The 24,270-nt window shown below is 34.1% G+C and overlaps 1 protein-coding gene across 1 annotated transcript in view; it reads left to right on the forward strand.

Moving 5' to 3' along the window:
- Positions 1-24,270, forward strand: part of Robo2 (roundabout guidance receptor 2) — a 540,305-nt gene that overhangs the window by 354,880 nt on the left and 161,155 nt on the right. Inside the window, exons 3-4 of the mRNA XM_077110331.1 lie at positions 18,247-18,404; positions 21,596-21,716. Coding sequence (XP_076966446.1) covers positions 18,247-18,404; positions 21,596-21,716 — 279 coding nt within the window. The remainder of the gene's footprint in view (positions 1-18,246; positions 18,405-21,595; positions 21,717-24,270) is intronic.

Raw genomic sequence — 24,270 nt, forward strand, 5'->3', positions numbered from 1 at the left:
TCACTCCCTGGTGCACTGCCTTGCTAAATGTAGCAGGGTTCCCAGTCAGCCTCATCAGTTCCTATATTTGTCCATTGCCATCACATCAGTCATGCACTCAGCCTAAAATGGCAGATTACACATCAGCTTTGATATCCAGGAACCTTTACATTTAGTTGTAACTTGTCCTAATATATCTACAGACAGAAAGCTGGAGGTATTTATATCAACTTTCTATACAAAAACATTATGCTGCTCTCACTTTCAGCCTGTATTGGCATCATCTTATAAAAATTAGTATCAATACATAAAATATCTGACCTATAGAATTTCACAAACATGATGAAAGTTGTTTACTTTGGTTATTTCTTTCAATCCAAAGTTTATAAAAAGTTATTGCATATTCTTAAAAAATTCTAAGTTTAATTAAATAACGTTAAGCTATTTTATAATTACATAATATTATAACTAATTTTATTTAATTAAAGGTCTATTCTGTTTCTCTCCCTTTCTAGTTATTTATGTTATTTGCTCATATTCATTTGTTTTTGATGGATGTTGGCTACTGCTAAGTGTGCCTATTGGAACAACCCATGAGTCATCATGACTTTGATAAGTTACCTTTTTCTTATAGTTCGTATGTTTCCACCCCTAGGCTGTGTCTATAATTTAGTCTACCATCTCCTGAGTGGTTGAAGTGGCCTAAAACTAGGAGATGCCCAGAGAAAATGGATGAGTAGTTTAATATTGTTGATGTAAAGTAGATATTGTATCTACTGGATTGTAACTATTAAAGGTAAAATAATCATGGAGACAAACAAGAAGAATGAAACTATAAGGCTGACTGAAAACCAACCAATTTAAATGTCTTTACAATGAATAGAATTAAAACTGAAATTAGAAAGCTTGCCTGCTTGATTACCGAAAAACCTTTTTCATACCTTTAAGAATGAGATAATCAGTAAAGAATACCTGAAAACCTGTTGAAGCAGTTATAATCACTACTGAAAAAAATTATTTTTTTAAGTTCCACAAATAAAAAGAACTAGGGGACAGAATGTGTAACAACAGATATTCAATTATGAAACTAGAAATTTTTGATGATAGATGACATTTTGAGTATAGTTCTTTAGAGCAAAACACATTAGTCTGAAATTTAAAAGAAAAAAATTCTCTTTCTTTTTAAAAAATGTTGGTGGCAATAGCAATTGACCTTTTCTGTTTATTTACAATTTTCAAATGCCATCATCATAAATATCATCTCACTTGCAAAACTTTTTTTACACTAGGGTCCCTTGAGGTTGATGAAGAAAGTTTTTTTCAACAAAGTGTTCCTAAATGTAGAACGAATCTTCAAAGAGAACATTTTTATTTTTCCTCCTCTTATTTGAAAAAAAAATTAATAAGTTTTTACATTTCTTCTTGTAGAAGAGTGAAATATTTAGAAAATATTATCAGTGTTCCTTTTGTTACCTTGAATTCTGAGCACCTATTTAGTACCCCAAAAATACATCATACATAATATCATAACATTTTATATAAAGCTACAAGTATAAATAAACATAACACAACTGGATATCAGTGAATAAAAAACAATAATATTGACAGAAGTATCATATGTTTGATTTGAAAAGAGAACTTTTTTGTAGTTTGACATAGCAAATTATAAAATTAGAGAAGACCTAAAACTTAGAGTGAAGAGAAGCTTGGTCTATAGACATAAAAGATAATTATTTTTGTTTTGTTGGGATTGAAGAAATCTCCAGGCTTGGCTCTGCTTCAAAGGAAACAATTTCTGGTTGGTAGGGAGGAGGTAGGGAATAGTTTTGTAACCGTTGGGCAAATATCCATGTGAAATTACACTTACGATGTCTTAATAAAGTTGAAAGATAAACAACATGCTGGATTTTATTTGCAAAGTTTTTATTCTGTTCCAATTAAATATCAGGTACAAAAATGAGAAATTCAGTGGCAAAATAAAATAAAGGAAACAAGTGGCAAACTCCATCCTGATGGGCCAAGGCAGCAGTCCAAGCAGAAGATCGTAGGCACCAGATGTGCTGTTCTTCCTATGGCGTGATTTTTTGAACTTTTCGGAAAGGAGTGGACTGGCATGAGTTCTGACAGCTTCTCTTTGCTTCAGCTTCACAGAAGAGGGTTCTTCCTGGTAGAATGTGCTCACAGAAGAGCCAACATTAATTGTGAGAAGGAAGGCTCTATATGGCCAGTGTCTTGTCATTTAGTACCCATCATCAAACAGAGCTCAGGGTCACAGTCTAAATATGGTGATGGGAGGCAAATTGGAACAGTCTGCATCTGGGAACCAATTTCCTACATCTCCCCATTACACATCTTTCTGCATCAAGAGTGCTGACGGATGATTTGTTGCATTTCGATAACCCTTGGTACCTGCTCCCACACTGAGTGGAGATTAGACTCTCCCTCCAGCCCTTTTAAAGTCCAGCACACCCAGCCCTGCCATGTGTGAGCAATCTACTGGCACTATTAGCCCCGCTTGAGTAGCTCTTGATAATAGTCTCTAGGAAGTCAATTAAAGATGTCAGGGGGTGGGCTGGACAGCTTTTCTTTTACTAACAGGCATTTGGAGAGTGAAAGATGGAACTGTCAGGAACAGGTGATTTTTGGTTCTCTAGAAATTAATAGGCCGATGGGTTGTTTAGTTTTTGTGCTAGAAATAAATTATCAAATTTTAGATTTTTGTCAATAATAGTCAAGTAACATTATTTGCTTGGCATAAGTTAGAAAATATAAAGAAAGAGAAACTTATTACAAGTTTTAAAGAATGAAAAATAATAAGGAATTTTTGTTGTTAAAATGTCTACTCTTAATAAAAAAATTGAATGATTGTTCACTAATAATTGGGCATAAAAATTGCTTGGTATTAGATTATAGTGATTCTTTGCACTTCTTTCTATAAATCAGTACCCATTTCTTTTCCTAAGAATCTTGACCCTCTTATTTCTTGAGTTTTTACTATGAAAGACTGTCTAAACAGTAAATGACTGGATTTATTTTCTAAAATAAAACAAAGCATAGTTGAAGTATCACTAATATTCATAGTTAACATTAATATAGAAGTTTCAATCAGGTAATTCAGGCCCATTAAGAACTGTTTTTGTTTTGCTGGTGCAAAATATCATTAGGTATTACATTGTTAAAATTAATGCAATAAGTAATAGAGAAATTTCCATCTTGTTGTGTTTGATTTACAACTTAATTATATATTTCTGTACTTAGTGGAATTATTACTTGGGAAGGTATATACTTTATAAGGAAGAATATAAATCTTAAAATATCCTATTTGTTTATGCAAAACCATGAAAATGAATATATAGTTGCCCTTGGCCCAGTGTGTGATAAATGCCCAAACTTCTTCTGTTTAGTTCTTATTGCCACCTTAGATGATAGACACTGTTTTCTCCTTTTTAAAGATTAAAAAGCAAAAGCTATGAGACAGTAAACAAATTAACCCAAATACCACAGCTTATAACCAAAATTCCAGGGCTCAACTCAGGCTTTTGTTTACCAAAATCTGAGAGCTTAACTCCCTGAGAACAAGAAATAGCTCAATGTCCAAAGTTTTGTGCATACTTGTTCTTGCAAAAAAAGAAAAAAATATATATATATACATATATATATGTATATATATATATAAAATATGGAACTTAAAATGATGATATCGCTCTCAGAAATGAACCATCTCCAAGATGGTTACACATATTTCCTTGTTTTATGTTAAAAAGAAATGAACAGGTAGAAATTATTGAAGCCAATTTGGTATGCTTTTGCTAAAAGAAGAAACTGATTTAAATGGGGTTGGGGGAGAAGACTACAATCCTGAGGGTTTTAGCATACCATTAGAAAAGACTGCAACAGTTCATTATAGAGAAATATAGCAGTACATTCTGATTCGTAATTCACTCACCATTAGCTTTTGTTCTCTAGATTTTTATTAAAAAGGCGATTGTACAGAATCAAGCTCATATTAAGGATTTATTCAAAGTATGAAGTTTCATCATGAATTTTGAATTAAAAATAGATTTAGTCTAATGTTCAAAATCACTATCTCACAGCAGGGTACAATAACTGATTATAATGAGGACCTTAGTTACCAAGTTAAATTATTTATAATATACTTTGATTATTAGGTTACAGAATCATAAAATGTATCCATTTTGCCTTAATTTCCATTATAATATTGTTAATTTTCTATCCTAGTGTCTACACTTTATCTATTTCAAAGTTCTGGCTTCTTATTAACTTATTCAACCTGGGCATCTTAGAATTTATCTTTTTATCCAGAAACTTTTCTGCCTCACAGGGTCATTGTGAAATTTTCATTGACCTTATAATGGAGAAATCTTGGCCATTTAAATGCCACTGAATTATCTCACTTAAGTAGACAAATGAGAAATTTCAAAATAAAGATTCAGAACATCACCTTTAAAAGTTTATGAATATGGCATGTCATGACATATTTCTGACTTTTTCCTGATCACTTGAAGTGACCACTTGTAAGTTAGCCAGTAACAATGAAAAACAACTGGAATTTCATGGAAGATCATCCCCAAATTATGTCTCTTAATAAGGCTCATACTTGGCTAAAACTAAGGACTAGCGATTTTTCATACTGTGATTGAGTAAAATCTAGACCTATATATGGAACTTCCTAATAAGGATGCACAGTAATTAACATATGCAGTTTAGTTAAGGATAAGAGCTAAAATTCTTTATTCTTCTGTATTTTTTTTTCAATAAGTATTGACTGTACACCTCTTAGGTGCCAAGGATACCATTCCAGACTCTGTGGATGTGACAGTAACCAAATTGAATGAGGTCTCTGCATTCAAGGATCCAGTTTGAATCTATGTATGCAGTGGGCGCGAGGGCTGGGATCTGAGGGATTTGATGTGTGAGATCTGGCCACTTCTTTAAAGTGGGTATTTATAAAAGAGGGAACCAGAAGAAGGGACATATAAAATGAGATTTGACTGACAAGGGAAAGAGAAGTGCTGGAAGTCCTGCGGGAAGAACATTTCATAGGTTGACTAAAATGAAGAAAGAAGACCTAAAGAAGTAATTGTCTTGCCTAAGAAGGGAAAGGTCAGTGAGGCTGGAGGAGAATGGAGCAAGAGGTATAGCTGTTATAATGTCAGAGCTCAAGTTACCATGTAGGCCAGAGTGAGGATTTTTATTTTCTTCTATATGTAATAGGGAATCTTGGTATTTTTAATACAAAAGTATGTCAATATTTTTTTAATAATTTTTACAAAGCTCACCCTGTCTGCTGTATGGAGAATTGACTGTAGTGACAAGAAAAAGTGCCAAGGCAATAATGTTAAGAGTCATAGTGGTGAAACATGACCCAGACAGAGACAGGAAGGGAGGTACAGAGAACTATGGATAGGTTTCACAGTCAGTGGGACTTGCTAATGGTGAAGCTGGTCTAGTTGTGTTTGTGTCCATATGTGACAGAAATGGAGGAAAAATAATCATTCCTTCAACAATTTGTATATGAGGGTACCACATGCAAAAGGCAGGGGAGATTAAGGAGATGAAGACTTTTGTGACAAAATAAAGATGTTAAAATCAATATGGTCAAGAGGAATTGTCAGACAAGCAGTATATGAAAGACTTAGTTCCAGGGAGACTCAGGGTTGGAGAACTACCTTCGGGGGCCATCAGTATTGTTTTAATCAGCTTTTTCGCTGCTGTGACTAAAGGACTTGACTACCACAATTATAGAGAAAGAAGAGTTTAGTTGAGGGCTCACAGTTCCAGAGGTCTTAGTCCATAGAAGGCCAGCTCCATTCCTCAGGGCTCAAGGTGAGGCAGAATATCATAGCAGAAGAGGGTGGAAGAGGGAGACAGCTAACATCCTGGTGATCAGGAAGCAGGTACAGAGAGTCCACTTGTGAGATACAAATCTATACCCAAAGCCACACCCCAATTTCCACCTCCTCCAGCCACACCTTACCACTTCAGTTACCACTCAATTAATCCCTATCGAGATTAAATCACTGATTGGGTGAAGACCCTCATAACCCAAGCATTTCTTCCCTGAACCTTCTTGCATTGTCTCACATGTGAGCTTTCGGGGGACACCTCACACCCAAACCATAACAAGTATGGAGAAGGAACTGGAAGAGGTTAACTGGGAAGCATGTATAGCAGGGACATTCCATTTTGAGTGGCATTGATGATGTTTCAAGAGCAGGAAGTTTCTGACAAAATACACAGATGAATAAAGGCTGGTGAGAAGAAAGAGAATTCAAGAAGATGAAGAAATATTCACTTAAAATAGATGTTCTTTATGCAGTGGTTTAATGGTAATGATTTCATCATAAAGGATTGGGAAGGCAAATACAAAAAATCACATATAATGATATTTATTGAGGATTTACTATGGCTAAAATTCTATGAAGGGAATAAAACACATGAAATAATTACAGATATATTGGAAATATAGACCATTTCCAATAAATTTCCACTGCTATAAGACTCCATTCTCCCAAGGTATTGAAATATTTTGTAGCAAAAGCAATTAAGCACAATATTTGATTAAACCATCCAATATTGTATGGAAATCCTATTCCAATTCACCATTACAAGTGTAGAAAGATAAAGACTATTTCTATTTCTAATAGCCACCATCTCTAATATGAATCACTTTTTCTAATTGAAAGAATGACCTCCAAACACTCTGCCTTTTTCCTCTGTTTTTGAAAAAAAAAAAAGCATGTTTAATTTTCAGGATGCTTTATTTCTGAGGACTATTGAAAATATAAAGTGAACCTTTTAATCATGCAAATGTACTCAGTTTCAAAAACAAATGATAATAGAGCATTCTGCATTTCTTTACATCATACAACAGTAATGAAGCTGTTACCTCTCAGTATGAATTTTAATGATTTTTAACTAACATTTTAATGAGCTGACACTATCACAAACCCAGGAATTAAACAAAATTGACTTTACTGGTAAAGAGAAAGTTTCATCAATGGTTAATTTTATTGTTAATATGGAATATGATATATTTTGTGGGTATACCAGTAATCATCCTATAAGAAAAACTATGCTAAGAGATCAAATAATGTCATTTCACTTACCTGGACATAGTGTTTTACCTCACTTTTTTAAATAAAAATTAATGATTATTTTATGTATTCAAACTATAGGGAAATCAAAGAAAATACATCAAAATTCTTGTATGGTTACATTTTCTCTAAGGAGAATTCCATACAGAACTTTTAAATAATAATGTTTTTGCTTTTTAAAGGAGGAATCATTTATAATTCTCTTAATTCACATATTTAAGGTAAGATTTTAGACTCTTATTATTTGAGAGAAATATTATTTATAAATAAATGATATTTGTGATTTTTATAATATGTGTTGACTTTAAGAATGTGTGATAGCTTTAAACCTTCCTTTGCTGCAGCAAGATTTCCACTACTTGCTCCTTCCTTAAAAACCTGCTCACTGCTTATCCTGTCCTCTATTGTGATACTTAAGACACAGTCTAGATCACAAGCATCTCATTTTATCCATCTTTATGTCTCTTATACCTGGCTCAAGGTAGGCCTTCTGTTAATTTTAAATAAGGAGACCACCTCACAATTAATGTTTATGAATTTTTATTCTATCTTTAAAATAATTAATCAAGCTGTGTATTTTGATCATCCTTGGGTATTTTATTGACATTTGCCTTCAAAGCATCACTCTTCTATAAAATTGTACACAGTATGCCTCTTTCAAGAAACCAAATTTGTATACCTTCTTCACAACTCTTCCAGTGGAATCTAATGGGGTCAGATAGCATGGTTCAAAACACTATATATACTGACCAAATATACTTTTGGTCAGTATATTTTCTATTGAATTTATGTTTATTAAATATGCATATTAATAAGTAGCTAATACATTTATAGGTTTTAGAAATCATGAGCATAAAGAAGATAATGTAGTAAATTTTTGTCTCCTGTCCCTCATTTCTCAAAAATGTTATGGTTTGGATATGAGATGCCCCCCAAAAGCCCACATGTGAGACAATGCAAGAAGATTTAGAGGAGAAATGATTGGGTTATAGTCTTAACCTAATCATTGAATTAATACCTGATGGAATTAACTGGGTGGTAACTGGAGGCAGGTTGGGTGTAGCTGGAAGAGGTGGCACATTGAGGATGTGACTGTGTGGTATATATATGTATCTGGCAAGTGGAAACCTCTCTCTCTGCTTTCTGATCACCAGGTGAGCTGCTTCCCCCTTCCACACTCTTTGACCACAATGTTGGCTCACCTGGAGACCCAAGGAATGGAGCCTATGGGCTGACAGCTCTGAAACATTGAGCACCCAAGTAAACAGTTCCTCCCTTACAATTGTGCTGGTTAGGTGTTTTAGTCACAGCAGAGAAAAAGCTGATTAAAACTAAAGACATTTGTTATTGTTAGTTTCTTCTGTGTTTTTTTTTTTTTTTTGGAGATGATTTTTATGTATATGCAAGCACATTCCAGCATGTTTGTTTTCTTCTTAGAGTTAATTAAAGCATACAATGCATATTCCAAAGCCGTATCTGAGATTTACTCATTTAAAAATGTCTTCCTTTTAAATAATATTTCTCTTTTTTGGACTTTATGGCATTTCCAGTACACTTATTCTCAAATACTTCTTTCTGGTAGTGATTTCTGGGTTATATAGGGTAACTTTTTAAAATCTCTTAGCACTTTAAGGGAAAGATCTCTGCTTAAAATATGTTACATTCCTAAGATATCTAGTGCCTTCAATCAACAAATGTGCAGTGCATACTTATTGCATAAAAACAAAGTGAATAATTAAAAGAAAAAAAAAACGCTTTTGTTACCTAGTCTGAGTAGTTACTACAAGAACTAGTTGAAAAGAGAACAATGATAATGATCTGACTAATTTGGTATCAATTAAGCAAAGCAAAATTATATGTCACATTAAAATTATTTTTTTAAATGAGCATGTTAGAACTTACTGGATAAAACTAAGTTTTTAAGGGGGAAATATTAAGATTATGTTGTTCTAGTAATACTTTATAATAAAAATAATCACCTCTAAACATATTTGACATAAAATTATATTACTATATGTAAAGCCCAACTCTTGTGTTGCTCATTTATAGAAATTGTCATTAGCAGTTGTATAACATTGACAGTCACACCTGGATGGTCTGGGAAATATGGTCTGGGTGTGCACTTACCACTCTCCACAATGCTATATGGTCTATCCTTTAAAATATCTAAGCCCCATCTTTGATCTTGTAATCATAATGTTCAACCCATAATGACTAGTAGTGCTTCCTTTAATTTTAAAAGTATCCAGTTTGGAGGCTAAAATGCATAGTTCTCCAATTCACAGGTCACATTGACAATTTTTATATCAGAAGGAATGAATAAATTTTTTCCAGTTACTAGGACATCAGAAGGGTAATAATGTGTTGAAGAATACACTATTTCCAGCCTTTAGAGGGAATGTGGCAAAATGGTTAATATTTTGGTGCATGAAAATGGCCAACATTAGGGATTAAGATCATTTGTGAATATTAATAGTATAGGATTATGAATGTACCTTAAGGTGTACCTCTGTGAACTGTGCAGTGTTGGGATGTTATAAAAGCTTTGATAGGGTCAAAGTAATGGAGATTTGATAGGCCTTCTAGTACATATTACTTATCATGTTTTTATCTAGAAGGAAACTGAGCTTCTTCCCTGTAGCTAGTCAAGATTGACTCGAGCGTAAATCAGAGAGAAGGAGGGATATTCTTTTTAAACCATTATATATAAGAGGACTTCTTTATAATTTCTTATAAAACATAAGTTTCAATTAAAGCATAGAAAAAATTTTAAGTATCAAATTACTTTTGGAGAGAACACACATACACTGAGTTTTCATTAAAGACCTCAGTATCACTTAAACTCTTAAAATATATTTGATATATGTTGTTTAACATCAGTTTATTTCATAGAGTATATAGAAAGCCTGGGAGTGGGATGGATAATTGTGTTTTTCATAGGTAAACAAAAGTTGTCAAACACATTGTTTTTCATTCACTGTATAATATGAGTTTTCTGAAATAATTTAAATTTAGTCTGTAAGGTATTTGCATTTATAAAAAGTGCTTTGACATGCCCCCTGATTTCCTTTCTCCTGCTCAGCTGTCAAACATGGTGATACTTCTGAAGATTTATGGTGGATGAGTAATGAGAATGCTGAATGTAAACTGCAACATTCAGAAATCATTTGGTGGCAAAAGAAAAAGAAGCTTACTAGGGTTTGGGGATAAGGTAGGAGGTGATATAGCTTTTTTCAATCAATCAATTTAAAAATAAACATGCTGCATTCTGTATTAGGAAATACTTCAAGCTTCTTGTCATACAGTGATCACATAGAACATTACCTGAAGAATACATCAAACTTCATCATTCCAGGAAAATTCAAGACAGTGAAGAGTCATGCCCACATTTTGGGATGTAGACATATGCAAATTGGAATACTGAAAAATCCAGACATGTGGGGCATGATTTTTTTTTTAATTAAAATTTCAAGTGCAGTCTAGTGAAGGTAGACTTTGGTCCATGTTCCTGCGTTAAAAAAAAAAAAAAGGAAAATAAACAGTGTACTCTCAAACTGTTCATTTTCAAGTTCAAGGATTAGAGTGAGATTCCTGAGTACCTTCTAAATCAGGCTTTCAGTAGCTAAGTTTACAATGTGTATTGGATAACAGGTGGAATAATGGAAATTGTCAATTCAGCAGAATTAAGTTGAAAACCCAAAGAGGCATTATATTACATTTCTGCCTTTTTCAGAAATTTGTTGCATTTCAGGTACAGAGAAAAAAAAATGAAGCAACAGTAGTTTGGAAGTAACTAGCATTCTTGACAAGGAAGGTTGACCTTGACCTTATTCTCCTTCCAACCCTCATTTCATCAGCAGGGGTGAGATTACTTTGAGACCCTGCCAATAGGTAATAAATAACACATAAATTCCAGGACACCCTTGCACTGTAGGGTGCCCTAATGTGTAATAATCCTTAGACTATTGAGTTTATAACTCATGACATCTGGCAGTTACTTGGCATTGTAATTCATGTTGATCATGCACATCAAAATACACCATGGGAGAGAAATATCAGAGCAATAATGCTTTGATACTAGGGGAGGCTGGAATGACAGGAAGACGCTGCTCAGTCAGTGTACCTCTGTGAACTGTGCAGTGTTGGAATGCTGTAAAAGCTAACATCTTCAGATAAGGACTAACAAGGTGGGAGGAGAGCAGTAAACTGTTGGGATCCAGAATAAAGCAGCACATTAATATTTACTTGGTAGCATTCCTCATTTTATTTATGTAAATTGACAGGTGTAGTTATAAAAGAGTAATGTATTCTGAAATTTGAATTTAAATGTACACTTATGTACATTTTAAGTTTAAAAGATATACTTAATAGGTTTAATTGAAACTTCATATATGTAAATGATTTTTTGATCCTTTCAAATTTTTGTTTTCTTTGGTCAAATGGTAAGGAATAAATGAGGAAATAATAAGGGGTACAGATTGAAGAGAAATAAAAACCAGTTTGCCGAGAATACTGTCTACAAGCACCTGTACCAAGCCTTCCTGGTAGTTCACAGCTTGGCTGCTTGGCTGAAAACTTGAAGCTCATGGGATATGAACCAGATTGAAAAACTAGAAGCAGACAGATGGTTGTTTGTAATTATCCTGTAAATGTAAATCCTATGAAATTGGTGTGCACTTGTTCATTATTTATTCACTTACGTATTTATTTATCTAGCAGTATCTATACTCAGATCCAAGGAAAATATGACGTGGTAATATAAACTTCAAATACTCTGGTATTCCTTCATTATTACCATACATAGCAATAGTATTAAATATGGTTTGTCTTTAAAGCTAGCCTGTGCTGTTTTTCAAGTTAAATGTGTTCTATCTTCTATTGTCCAGAGTTAAAGGCATTTTTGTGACCATGTCTGGATTTAGTACAGAATATTTTGGAGCATGATGAGAAGTTTTTGTTCTACCATGGAGAAAGGCATTGCTTTAAGTGTGTTTAGTTTAATATTACGATTCAACACCATGATCTTCACATATATGAGAGTTGGGCACAATCTCTAACTTCGGTCTTTTTCTTTGCAATTTCTGTGATATCTGACGATATCAGTCTCACATGAACACTTTTGGGGACACTGGCTGTTTAAGAGAGAGAGAAAATGATGGGGGGGGAGGAATGATTAAACTTTAATTAGCCTCAATCCACAACTTCCTCATAAGCTAATGGATAGGGTATGCAGATCCCTGTCAAATATCAGATGCTAGACTTTGCCAAAAATAGGTCTTGCAAGTGTTGAAGATATGCCAAATGCTGGCTCCTTCACAGCAAAGCAAAGGAAATGATTGCCAGAGACAGGCCTGGAGTCTGCCGTGGTCAGATGTCACCAGTTTGCAGTGCCACATGTGATCCAAGAGTTTATGAATGATCTCAACACTTGGTCCCTAAGGAGAACATATGCATTACAGAGGTTACAGATACAAATTACAGAGAGCACAATGTTGCCATGCAATTTCTAAGAATCCTTCAGCAAGTTTTAAACATTAATGGAAAACATGAAGGAAGTCTTGGCACTCTTAGCAGGACTTCAAATTATACTGTGGGTGAGGACAGAACAGGGCTAAAAAAAGCATTTGAGAATAAAGACTTGGCTAAGAAACTTGGAGCTGGCCATTCCTCTTGCGTGAATTGTGTGTTTGTGTATTTGATTCCCAGCAGAATACCAGGCTTCATAAAATGCTGTGACTTGAAAATGAGCAAGTCACAGGGCATTCTTGTTTATTCAACATGCTCCAATTCATACCCCTGGTTTATCTGGATCATATGTGGAGTGAATTTGCTTATACAGGGAGTGTGAGTGGAGGTGGGGGTTGAGAGCTTCTCATCCTGGAATTGCCAGCAGGCAGTAGGGGTGCCAGAGTGTCAGCTTGCACAGTGGTAGCAGGATGTCTCCCCTCTGAGTTCTTTCTTTCCTATTCCACTTTTGCAAAAGAAACCACTTCTGACTTTTCCCAAAAATATCAGATCATATAGGCCATTTAGCTGGTAACTGACCAGTTTGTTCTGCTTTTCAATTAAACCAATTATAATGAAGTAGCTTCCTGTGAATGGCAATTCACCTTAACATTTATTTGGAGATTGAGTCCATAAAAGCTCAGAAAAAAAAAATTGAATTCCTGTGTTGTATCAAGGGGGGGTTTTCACTTGGAAGGGAAAACGTAATTTTGACTGGCTTCAATATGAAAGGGAAGCTAACAAGAAAGTCTAAAGTTAACACAGTTTTTAGAATTAAATTGTCCATTTGTATTACCCAGATTATTTTAGCTCATGCTGTCGTTGTATATAAGCTCCATTTCATCCTGAAATGGAGCTCCTAGCATGGCAGCCAAAAATGACCACATAGTTCAAGAAAAGATAGGGTGCTTTCCTCACAAGTAGAATGGAAGGTCTGAGCTTTATGCCAGTTGAGATTACACCTGATCATTCTCTGTACTGAGCGTTGTTGTTAGTGGTGGTGGTAGAACTGAGAAAATAATGTGTACATGTTCCTTTTAGCTTATTATAATATGTACTATTATGTATGATAATTTGTGCGACCAGTTTTGGTGATTGCACGTAAATCTGTGGTTTCCTTATGAGATAGCTTTCTGACTTTCTTGAACTGTGTGACTTTTATTTTAGAGCATGAAGGTAGTTAAGAAAAGCGCTCTATCCTTTAAGTCCAACCAGCTGAAACTGTTATTCATGAATGACAGTTTAAAATTAAATCAAAACATTATGATCTAGATTAAATAATAGGAAAGTATGGCAATATGATTCTTAAAGAGGAGTTTATCAATTTGGTCAACCAATGAAAAAGGACTTCGCTAACTCTTCTGCTGCCCTTCAAAGTGGAGCCTTTTGGAAGGTTCCTCTCATTTGGTGTAAGTGTTTAAAGACAAAATTTTCAGAAGAATGAGTCACAGACTAACACTGAAGGATCAATATATGTTTGAGAAAAGAATAAGCAAAATTAGGAGCACAAACAGGAAGCAGGGAAATCTTTTCAGGCAGAAAGATCATCCTCTGCCAGTGATAATTAGTTGTTTCTCTGTATAATTCCTGCATGAACATCACAGATAGGTCTGTAATGACCGGGATAATATAAACAGGAACCCAATTCTTAACAACCTATCAAATCATATTAAGGACAGAATTTTAGCCTAAGAGGCACTAAGGAGTATGAGAAAAGAATTGATATGATTACATTTTCATTTTAGTAATCCCATAATAGCTTCAATGAAGAATTTAAAAGGGAATTAGAAAAAAAAAGTTAAATAGGACATTCAAGGAAGGTATAAGAACATTCTAAACTAGTACAGTGGGGACACAATTAGGTAGAAGCAGATGATGTTACAAATCAGTTTAGTCTGATTGTCGTCAGAGTCCAGTGCTAGACACTGGGTTCACACCTAAAATATTTACGTATAACAAATGTTCAAATAACCTACTCGTTTCTATGATGGTGTGTTTGGCACATAGCATGTGCCATCAAATTTTAGTTTTAATTGCAGGACAGTTGTTTTAAACGTAGAGATCAAAAGTGTCTTTAGGTGCCTGCTAATTGATCCCCAAATTAACTTAAACACAAAATTCTGAGAGCTGGGTGTACGGTTTAATGGTAGTAGAGGAAGACCCTTGTTTCTGTCCTCAGCATCAAGAAAAAAAATTTCTTCTTAAAAACCAGCACATAATTTCATGTATTATCTATATGTATCCTGAGTGTCATGATTTACTGAAATTTTGCATTAACAAAGTGAATCAAGCACCAGGTAAGTGTATACCTGGGCCTCAAGTTCTGTTCTCCAGAGAAATCTGGATGTAACTGGGCCAGGAGTTCCCATAACTCTTATGCACATAAACAAATTCTGCTTGCATGGAGGCTAGTGTTTAAGTTCTCATTATTATACCTTTTTAGATTACCTTTCTCATGACCAATTTAGTTTGTTTAAAATAGCTTTCTTTATCCTGTTGTGTATAAATATTTTTATCAATAACATTTTTACCCTTTGTATTTCTAATAACTTCACTGGGAAGCCGATGTATGCTCTAGTATAATTCTCCTTATTGTTATTGCCAATTTATTCTAATAAACTAAGGAGGAAATGTCTGAGTAATGATTTGCCTTAACTGAGGTTAACAAATGAAAGCTAGGTAAATCTTGATTCAGGACAAAGGAGTGAAAAAATGTGGGGTTGTGAGGATATAAGATTCGGAATGTAAGATTGAAAATCACAGTAGACATAAAGCATTATTTAGGGTATTATTTTTATTTTTTTATTATTATTTTAGGGTATCATTATTTTGTAGCATATTAGTTTTCTATTGACTTCTCTAAATTTCCACAACACTTGGTGTCAACTTGAGGTTTCAGGGGATGCCAGACTGAAGATCTCAGTTTCTTGCTGGCTATTGGCTAGAGGCTGCCCTGGGATCCTTTCCAAATGTGTCTCTCCATTGGGCCACATGACACTGTATAAGATCAGAGGAGGCACTGGAGAGAAAATAGAGAGATAAAGAGACAGAGCTAGAAAGAGGAAAGTCACAATCATTTATAATTGAATCACAGTAGTGATATCCTGTCACTTCAGTTTTCTCTTGAAAAATGGCATTTGATCCAGAAAGAAGAAATAAAATATACCTGACAACTTAGGGAAAATGAAATGGTACCACTAGGCTCAAATGAATTAGCTGAGTTATATACAAACCGCAAAGAGCATATTACAAGTTGAAGAGGGTACAGTACCAATTATATCATTATCTCACCCTACTCTCTGAGCGAATAGTCTGAAAGCCTAAAATTACAGTCAATGTTAGATTTCTTGGCTTCATGTGCAAATTGGAGTCATTTTCCATTTTTTTTTTTCTTTTCTTTTTTTTGGTGAATGCATAAACACATGTTATATTGTTTAAGAGTAGCCGTCCTTCTAGTATGTTATGATATTTTTCTTCATTTTGTTACCCATGTTTAAGGGTTTACTTTATTTTATTTTTTTAATTTGGATTGTTGGAAATCAGTTCAACACTACACTTTTGAATTATTTGCAATGGTCATAGGATCATTTAATCTAAGACTTTTTGGCATGTCCTTTGTTGGGAGACCCGTGCAGGAGAAGGCTCTTCAACTTGCCAGATGTGTCATTTTCAAACAGATTGAGGGTCTGCCAAAACACCATTTGTTGCCAGTACCGGATATTGTAGGGGGGCCTATCACTCTGTTACCATATTTTTGCACTTCTTAACATTGAATAAATAGGCAGCTGTTCAGTATTTAGAATATAAATTAGTCACCAGCTTGCTCTCCCTGGAGGATATACCTGCAAGAGGGAACCACATTGTTAACCCCTTCTTACTACTTGCACGAATGTCACACTTAATTGCACACTTCCCTCTACCCATTCAGAAGCAAATACTTATGCATATCAATCACACCTTTCTTGCCCATTAGTCAAAATATGCAGTTCACAGTGCTAAAATGGAACATATTTCCTTAGCAGAGAAAGCAGTAAATTAATCAGTTGATAAGCTGAAGCTGAACAATTTGTGCTGAATTCTTTCTTAGTGCTCCTTCAATAGGAAATAAAGTTCTCTAATCTCCTAAAGGGGCATGACTTCATTAAGCTGGAAAACCATTTTAAAGGATACATTGGATGAGACAGAACAGAAAAGCCCTGAAAGTCACTTGGTTGTCTCTCTGGAGCTATTTTCAGATGGAGATTTTTATTTATTTGGAGATGGCAATTAACTTACAGACTTGGCACAACAAAGAAACTGAGTGCTGAAGAGGGTCTCATTACAGGACAGGGAAGGTGGCTGGTTTGACCTAATCCCCATTTGCAGCAGATAATTTACATAACAGGCTATAACAAGTTGCCTGATGCTGACTTCAGACATTACACACACACACACACACACACACACATCTACATACACACACACACACACATATATATATATACATGTAAATATGTGTATATATGCGTTTATCTTTTTGTATAAATAATATACAATAAACTCAGTATGTGCTTGTATACATTGATACATCATATAAACATGTTTTACCCTTACATAATTTAAAACTGAGTTAGCCCTGAAATATCAAAGAACAGGAAAAGTGAAGGCAGCTAGGAGAGGTGGAGATGGTTGGAATATATAGTAGATTAGCTTGTTTCAACTTTTTTTTTTTTTAAATGTGTCCAAAAGTAGTCCCAGCCTGTATTTATCAAATAAACATAGGTTTCTACAATCTGATAGGGCCAAGTCACTGCTGCAGGCTTTTCATCTTGCCAGCAGCAGAAGAGCACAGGCTGATAGATAGGTGACATTTGGACAGCCAGGCGTGCCAGATTTTTGGAGGTTATAACGGAGGTCCAACCTGCTGTTCTCCTTAATGAAAGGAGGGAAATTCAGACTGGCAAAACTGCTACAAGGGATATCTCTTGCCCTGAATGTCACGCTGCCCAGATGTCACTCGGCAGGTGGAGATGCAGAGAGAATGAAAATGGAGCCTTGTGTACGTGGGTGCTAGAGCGTTGCAAGGGTGAACAATGGGTCTGCCTTCCAAAGTGTAAGGAGAACAGTGTGCACCTTGTCCATATTCATGTCATAAGAAAGGACTATCTCAAAGAGTCTCACTCCACTTCCCCTAAGAGAACGACACACATGCTCACAAAGCACTTGCACAGGAATTGCTTCACATTTTGGAACATCTTTAACATTTACTTTAATATAGCTATTATATATGTGTGTATTTTTTCTTTATAAAATTAGATTCATGCCACATTATATAATTCACTTTTTTAATTAAATCTTAAGACTTTATCATAAATATTTCTCATATAATTGTCCTTAGGGTCAGTCATCTCAATTTTTAGCTTGCATTTTAAAGCAAAGATGCATGACCATATAGTAAGCCATTCCCAACCTGAGCATTTAGGTAGACTCTAGAATATTTTAAGATGGGCATGACTGTGTTCTCAGTAAGTATTCAGAATTTTTTTTCTTTCTTTTTTTTTTTTTTTTTAACTAGAACAAGTAAGACTTGAAGTTACGTTTTGTGAGTGAAAGCTGAAGTTACTATCATTGACTTTTTTTTTTTACTGTAATTGTTTCTCTGCAGTGTTGCGAGATGACTTCCGGCAAAACCCCACAGATGTTGTAGTGGCAGCTGGAGAGCCTGCAATCCTGGAGTGCCAACCTCCCCGGGGACACCCAGAACCCACCATCTACTGGAAAAAAGACAAAGTTCGAATTGATGACAAGGAAGACAGAATAAGTGTGAGTTAAATTAGAATGACAGCTCAGACAGATGGAAATTCACATCTAAAAATGGATGTATTTTTAAATTTATTTTTAATAAAATTGTACTCAAATGCTGACTAACATTTATGCCACATCAAAAAGTCTTAAAAGAATTAAATTTAGGGATGAGACTACAAAAAGACACAAATTATAGAAATCAAGTATACATGATGTATTAATAATCTTATCAGTCTGAATATGTAAATTTATATTTGCAGTGTGATATTGATGTCTTAGCTTTTCAATGTCTTCTGTTCATCATTTACGTTTTAACATGAGTGTTAGAGTAAGCAATAACCATAAACCATATTAAGAATAATATCTCATTTTGTGCTATTTATAAAATAATAAGAGGAAATCATATGAGGTGATAAATATCTCATTTAATCCAGTTTTTCAAATTCAATATTTGTAACAGCAAAATTTTTAAAATGAGTTAATTTTAAGGCAAATTTTAAATAAATAAGTTAAATAAAAATTAAAATGACTGATTTTGCAGTTTAGTTCATATAAATTGATAACCAGGTTCAACAGTTAAGATTCAATGCTTTTATGTAAAGGTACAGAACAAAGGGAATTAATATATACAAATTTATTTTATTTTATTTTTTTAAAGAGAGAGTGAGAGAGGAGAGAGAGAGAGAGAGAATTTTTTTAATATTTATTTTTTAGTTATCGGCGGACACAACATCTTTGTTTGTACGTGGTGCTTAGAATCGAACCCTGGCTGCACGCATGCCAGGCGACCGTGCTACCACTTGAGCCACATCCCCAGCCCCAATATATACAAATTTAATAATTCATATTTTTAGAGGATCCACTCAATATTTGTATGAAAAAATTTATAAGTGACAGCCATTCTAAGGAAATAGAATATAATTCCACTTATGTTATTTAGTAATATTTAGTAGTAATAACACAGTGAAGACATTTTATTTAAAATAATTTTTCATTTGCCTGAAGAAATGTGACATTTCAATTAAGAGTTTATATAATCTGCAAGGCACAGTGGCATATATCTCTAATCCCAGTGACTCAGGAATCTGAGGCAGGAGGATCATAAGTTTGAGGCCAACCTTAGTAGCTTAGTGAGACTCTGTCTTGAAAAGTAAAACAGAACAAACCATAAATAAGTCTGGTTGTGTAGTTTGATGGTAGAGTACCCATGGGTTCAGTCCCCCACAACACAAAGTAAATAAGTAAATGAACCAATATAAATAAATTAATAAATAATTGGGCATGGTGGTGCATGCCTGTAATCCTAGCAGCTCAGTAGGCTGAGAAAGAAGGATTTCAAGTTCAAAGCCAGCCTCAGAAACTCAGGGAGGCCCTAAAAAATTTAGTGAGACTCTGTCTCAAAACAAAAATAGATAGATAGATAGATAGATAGATAGATAGATAGATAGATAGATAAAAGGCTTGGGCATGTGGCTCAGTGGCTAAGTGCTCCTGGGTTCAATCCCTAGTATAAAAAAATTAAAATGTATTTATTATCTTTAAATATACTTTTATTTTTATATATACATATTGAAATTACACTGCAGCACAGAAGTGATAGGCCATGTAAGAGACAGAAATATAAAGTGGAATATTTCTGATTTTGCTGTTTACATCTTGAGTATCTATGTTGCCAAAGAGACTTTGGTTCTTAATGGTCTGGATTTGGGTACCAAACTTTTGAAAATGTGCTTTTTCTCTGTAAAAAATCTCCCTGAAATTTTTGACTTATAAAATCCATTTTTAGACCATGATTCCATGCAAAAGTTGATATTCCTGATCAAAGACAGCATGATTTATCTCTGCCAGATTTTCGTATCCTTCCCTGGCCTGTTTAAAGGTGAACTGGCAGCTGAATAATCTAGGATGACCTTGCTTAGGTCTAGAAATTAGCTGACTTTCAGCTAGAAGCTCACTTCTTATGGTCTCTCATATTTTAACAGGCTACCTTAGTCTGGTTTCATGGTCTTAGGTTTCCAATTGTAGCAAGAGAAAGCAAATCCCAATGTGCAAGCAACTTTTTTTTTTTTTCTGATGAAGCATTTGCTTTATTACCATTGGTGAAATAGTCATATTGACAAGCCCTGTTTCAAGGGAAAGAGAAAGGCTTTATAGGCTCCCATTATGACATATTGGATACAATTGAGGACAGAGTGATGGCTTTTCTTCTCATGTAAAAAAAAAAAAAAAGTTGAAAATCTTTATGACATGACAAATTTTGGAGCTTAAACTATTTCTGATGAACAAAACTAAATGAATTTTGTTTATCAATGAAAAATTTAAAAATAATGGAAGAAATCAGAATGTTTGAATGTTTTATTTCCTTTAAGAACACTCAATCATGTAAAGTTAAGATTGTTGAACTATATTCTTACAAAGGAAGGGAAAATGAGAAAAAATAATGTGACAATATACTTACTAAAATTCTAACTTTGAGTTAATGTACTCTTTAATAGACATTTTATTATTATTGCATTTTTGGGGTCAACACATGCTTCTCTTTTAAGAAGTATTTAGCAACCACTTATTAGATGTCAATAATTTGTACTAATCCATACACATTATTTTATAAGTTTTAATTATTTTTGCTCAACATACCCTTCTTGTCAAAAATTATTTCCAAAGATGATTAACACTAATAGTTGAAATGTAAGGTTCACAAAGAAACAGATTTTGACTGTTTAGCTTACTGTTATATTCCAAATGCCTAGAATACTCCCCAGCCCTTGTAGTACTCAATGAATACTTGATGCATCCTTTTAAATCAGCTAGGTTTTATTATATTATCCAAAACAGATATCTAATGTTATTTTTTGATGACAAAAGCAATTCATTCAGCTGAACTCAGTGTGAAGAAAGACCCCTGCAGATTTAGTGGGGACAGTCACAAGATGCAAAATATGACCAGGCAAAACAGAGAAAGACTGCTTCAAAGATGCATTCTCTAGGAAGGAAATATAGACAGTTATACTAAAGTTGAATTAAGATGCCCAATGGGCAGAAGCCAAAATGGTGGGAGAGTTTTGTGTAAGAGTTTTATCTTAGATGCAGTTTTTTCTTTTGAAAGCAAATGTGCTTAAGTATTCCAAATTATTAATGTCCCTTTCTTTCCTTTCCTGTTTCTTTTCCTTTTCTTTTTTAAAAGAAATTTTTTTGTTTAATATTAACAGATTCGTGGTGGAAAACTGATGATCTCCAATACCAGAAAAAGTGATGCAGGAATGTACACCTGTGTTGGTACCAATATGGTGGGAGAAAGAGACAGTGATCCAGCAGAGCTGACTGTCTTTGGTAAAACTCTTTTAAATTCCAAATTGCTATTTATACTCTAAATTGCCTTGGTTTTAAAATATTTTTGTTAACTCTAAATCCCAAGCCATATATGAACAATTACTCATCACTTGTGATAATCAACAACCAATTAAAATTTTGTTTCTAGTGAAAATTCTGATGTCTAAATTTTTTTTGAAATATTAATTCGTCTACTTTATTCATGTAGCTTTATGATTTTGTCCTTCACCAAAATGTAAAATTTGTTGTTTCTCAAAATCTATTTGAGATGACATCCCTCTACATTTTATTACTCATCTACTTTGTTGCATTTATTAGTGAATACATGTAGCTGTATGTATATGTGTATACACACACACACATATATTATATATTTTCATATACATCAGGTATAGGTATGTATACACACATGATTATATGCTTTTATGCACATACATGCATATAGATATATGTATGTCTATGAATGTCCCTTAATAAAATTTTTCACTACTTGTAGCTACCATGTGATTTTTATAAGGCACAAGAGATTGTGATTTTTAAATTACTTTGCTGTGCCAGTAAAAGAGCCTCCTGATTTTATGCACAACATGATAAGATGTCTATTTGTGGTTGTTACTCTAGGACATGAACAAGTATAGCATCAAAGTCCTACAGGGGATTCTAGAGAAACTTCTTTTGCAGTATGAGTATGTAACGTGCATCCTGTGGTGGAATGGGATACCATGATGGAAAGAGACCTACTGCAGTTTCTATTACAGTTCAAGAGTTAAGGTTGTCCTTTATGAATATGTACCAGAGTGCAGGCCTCTCTTTTCAATCACTCTGAGTACTGAGTAATCTCTGATAATATTCCCTGTGGATAGTAAGCAGCTTGGAGGCCCAAATGACAAAGCCAGGGGAAATCCCTCATAATTCATTAAAGGAATTGAATAGTAAAAATAAAATTGTTCCAAGTATGCATGTAAATTTCTGTCACGCAGAGCTCAGACAAGTATCAGTTTGCCCCTAAATGTCATGCAGTCGTCTCTGTAAGAGTTTCAAATGTGCTTCGCTCTATAATGAATAAAATACAGTTTTGCCTGATAAGATATGAAATTAGTGGTCACTGAACATTAGCACAGAAAACCCACAAGGATAGCTCTTCCATTTAAAGAAACACTCACTGCTATTTTTCTGTAACTACCACAAGCTTTGGAATAGAAAAGCATTGCATTATAGCAGCATTGACTGCCTTTAGAAGGAAATTAAGAGGGTTTAATGTCATTACCCAAGACATTAAACTTATCAATAATGTGCCTATATCATGAAATATTTACCCTACCTTCCCTGAAGACATGATGAGAACTGCAAGAGATCCCTAAACATGTCAAGAGTTATGGGGCAACTTCTAAATTATTTTGAAAATAGCGATCAACCCAAAAGATTGAATTTGTCCAGAGGCAGTTCCTCTGGAGGAATTGATTTAGGAACCTGAGAAACGTTTATGTGATGGTGTAAACTAGTCACAACTGACCTGAGGGCTTATAAGTACACTATTAAGTTGAGGCAAAAGCTAAAATTCCATTATTGATAAGAAAACAACATCCAAACTCAGAAGAAAAATCACAATACAGAAGAGACAGTCCAAACCAAGGATGAGGATTGTTCGAGAGGCCCTTTCTGAAACTGACTCCCTCCTTCCAGAGAACATGAAATAAATGGTTTGCTGCTCATGGTGAGGCCTTCTTTATTTCATTCTGGGGCTCTTACATCCAGGACATGATTTCTGATAAGCCTCATTATATTTCATCATTGTTAAATATAACACTTCTGAACTAAAGTCTGCACACCTGATTACATTCCACACTCCACCTCCCCAACATTATTTTCAGGTAGTTATGATTCAACTTGAAAGTATTTGGTTACCATAACCCCTCTGTAAAGGGGTTTTTTAAAGAGAGGCTTTCTACTGTCTTTTGAAATTCAATTTTTAAGATATGTTATACAGATTTTTAGTTGGGCAAGAAATATAATTCACTTACAAACAGCAAACAGAACAAATAAAGGGTGTTTTCTTATACAGTGGTCACTTTTTGAGACATATTGCCAAAAAAAAACCAAAAAAAAACAAAAAAACAAAAAACTTCTTCAATCTTTAAGCATTTGGTTTTTTAGTAAATAAGCTTAGATGTGTTATAGTTAAAAAATTTAGGGGCTGGGTTTGTGGATCAGTAGTAGAGTGCTCACCTTGCATGCATGAGGCACTGGGTTCGATTCTCAGCACCACATAAATATAAAAATAAAAATATTGAATAAATTTTTTAAAAATTATTTTTAAAGTGCCCTTTTGACTAAGTCATGATCAGTATATCCTAATTTTCAAAAGGTTACTCTACCATATTTCATGAAGTATTTATTATAATTGTTGTTTGCAATATTTTCTGTTCATAAAAAATTGAGTTAAATGGATACTACTAATTCTAAAACTTAGAATTTTATGCACGGTCTAAAATAACACTAAAAATCTGAAGCATAGTCTAGACACAAACACAAAGAATACTCCCTAGGAATTTTA

Source organism: Callospermophilus lateralis, chromosome 10 (genome assembly GCF_048772815.1).
Source record: "Callospermophilus lateralis isolate mCalLat2 chromosome 10, mCalLat2.hap1, whole genome shotgun sequence".
NCBI lineage: Eukaryota > Metazoa > Chordata > Mammalia > Rodentia > Sciuridae > Callospermophilus > Callospermophilus lateralis.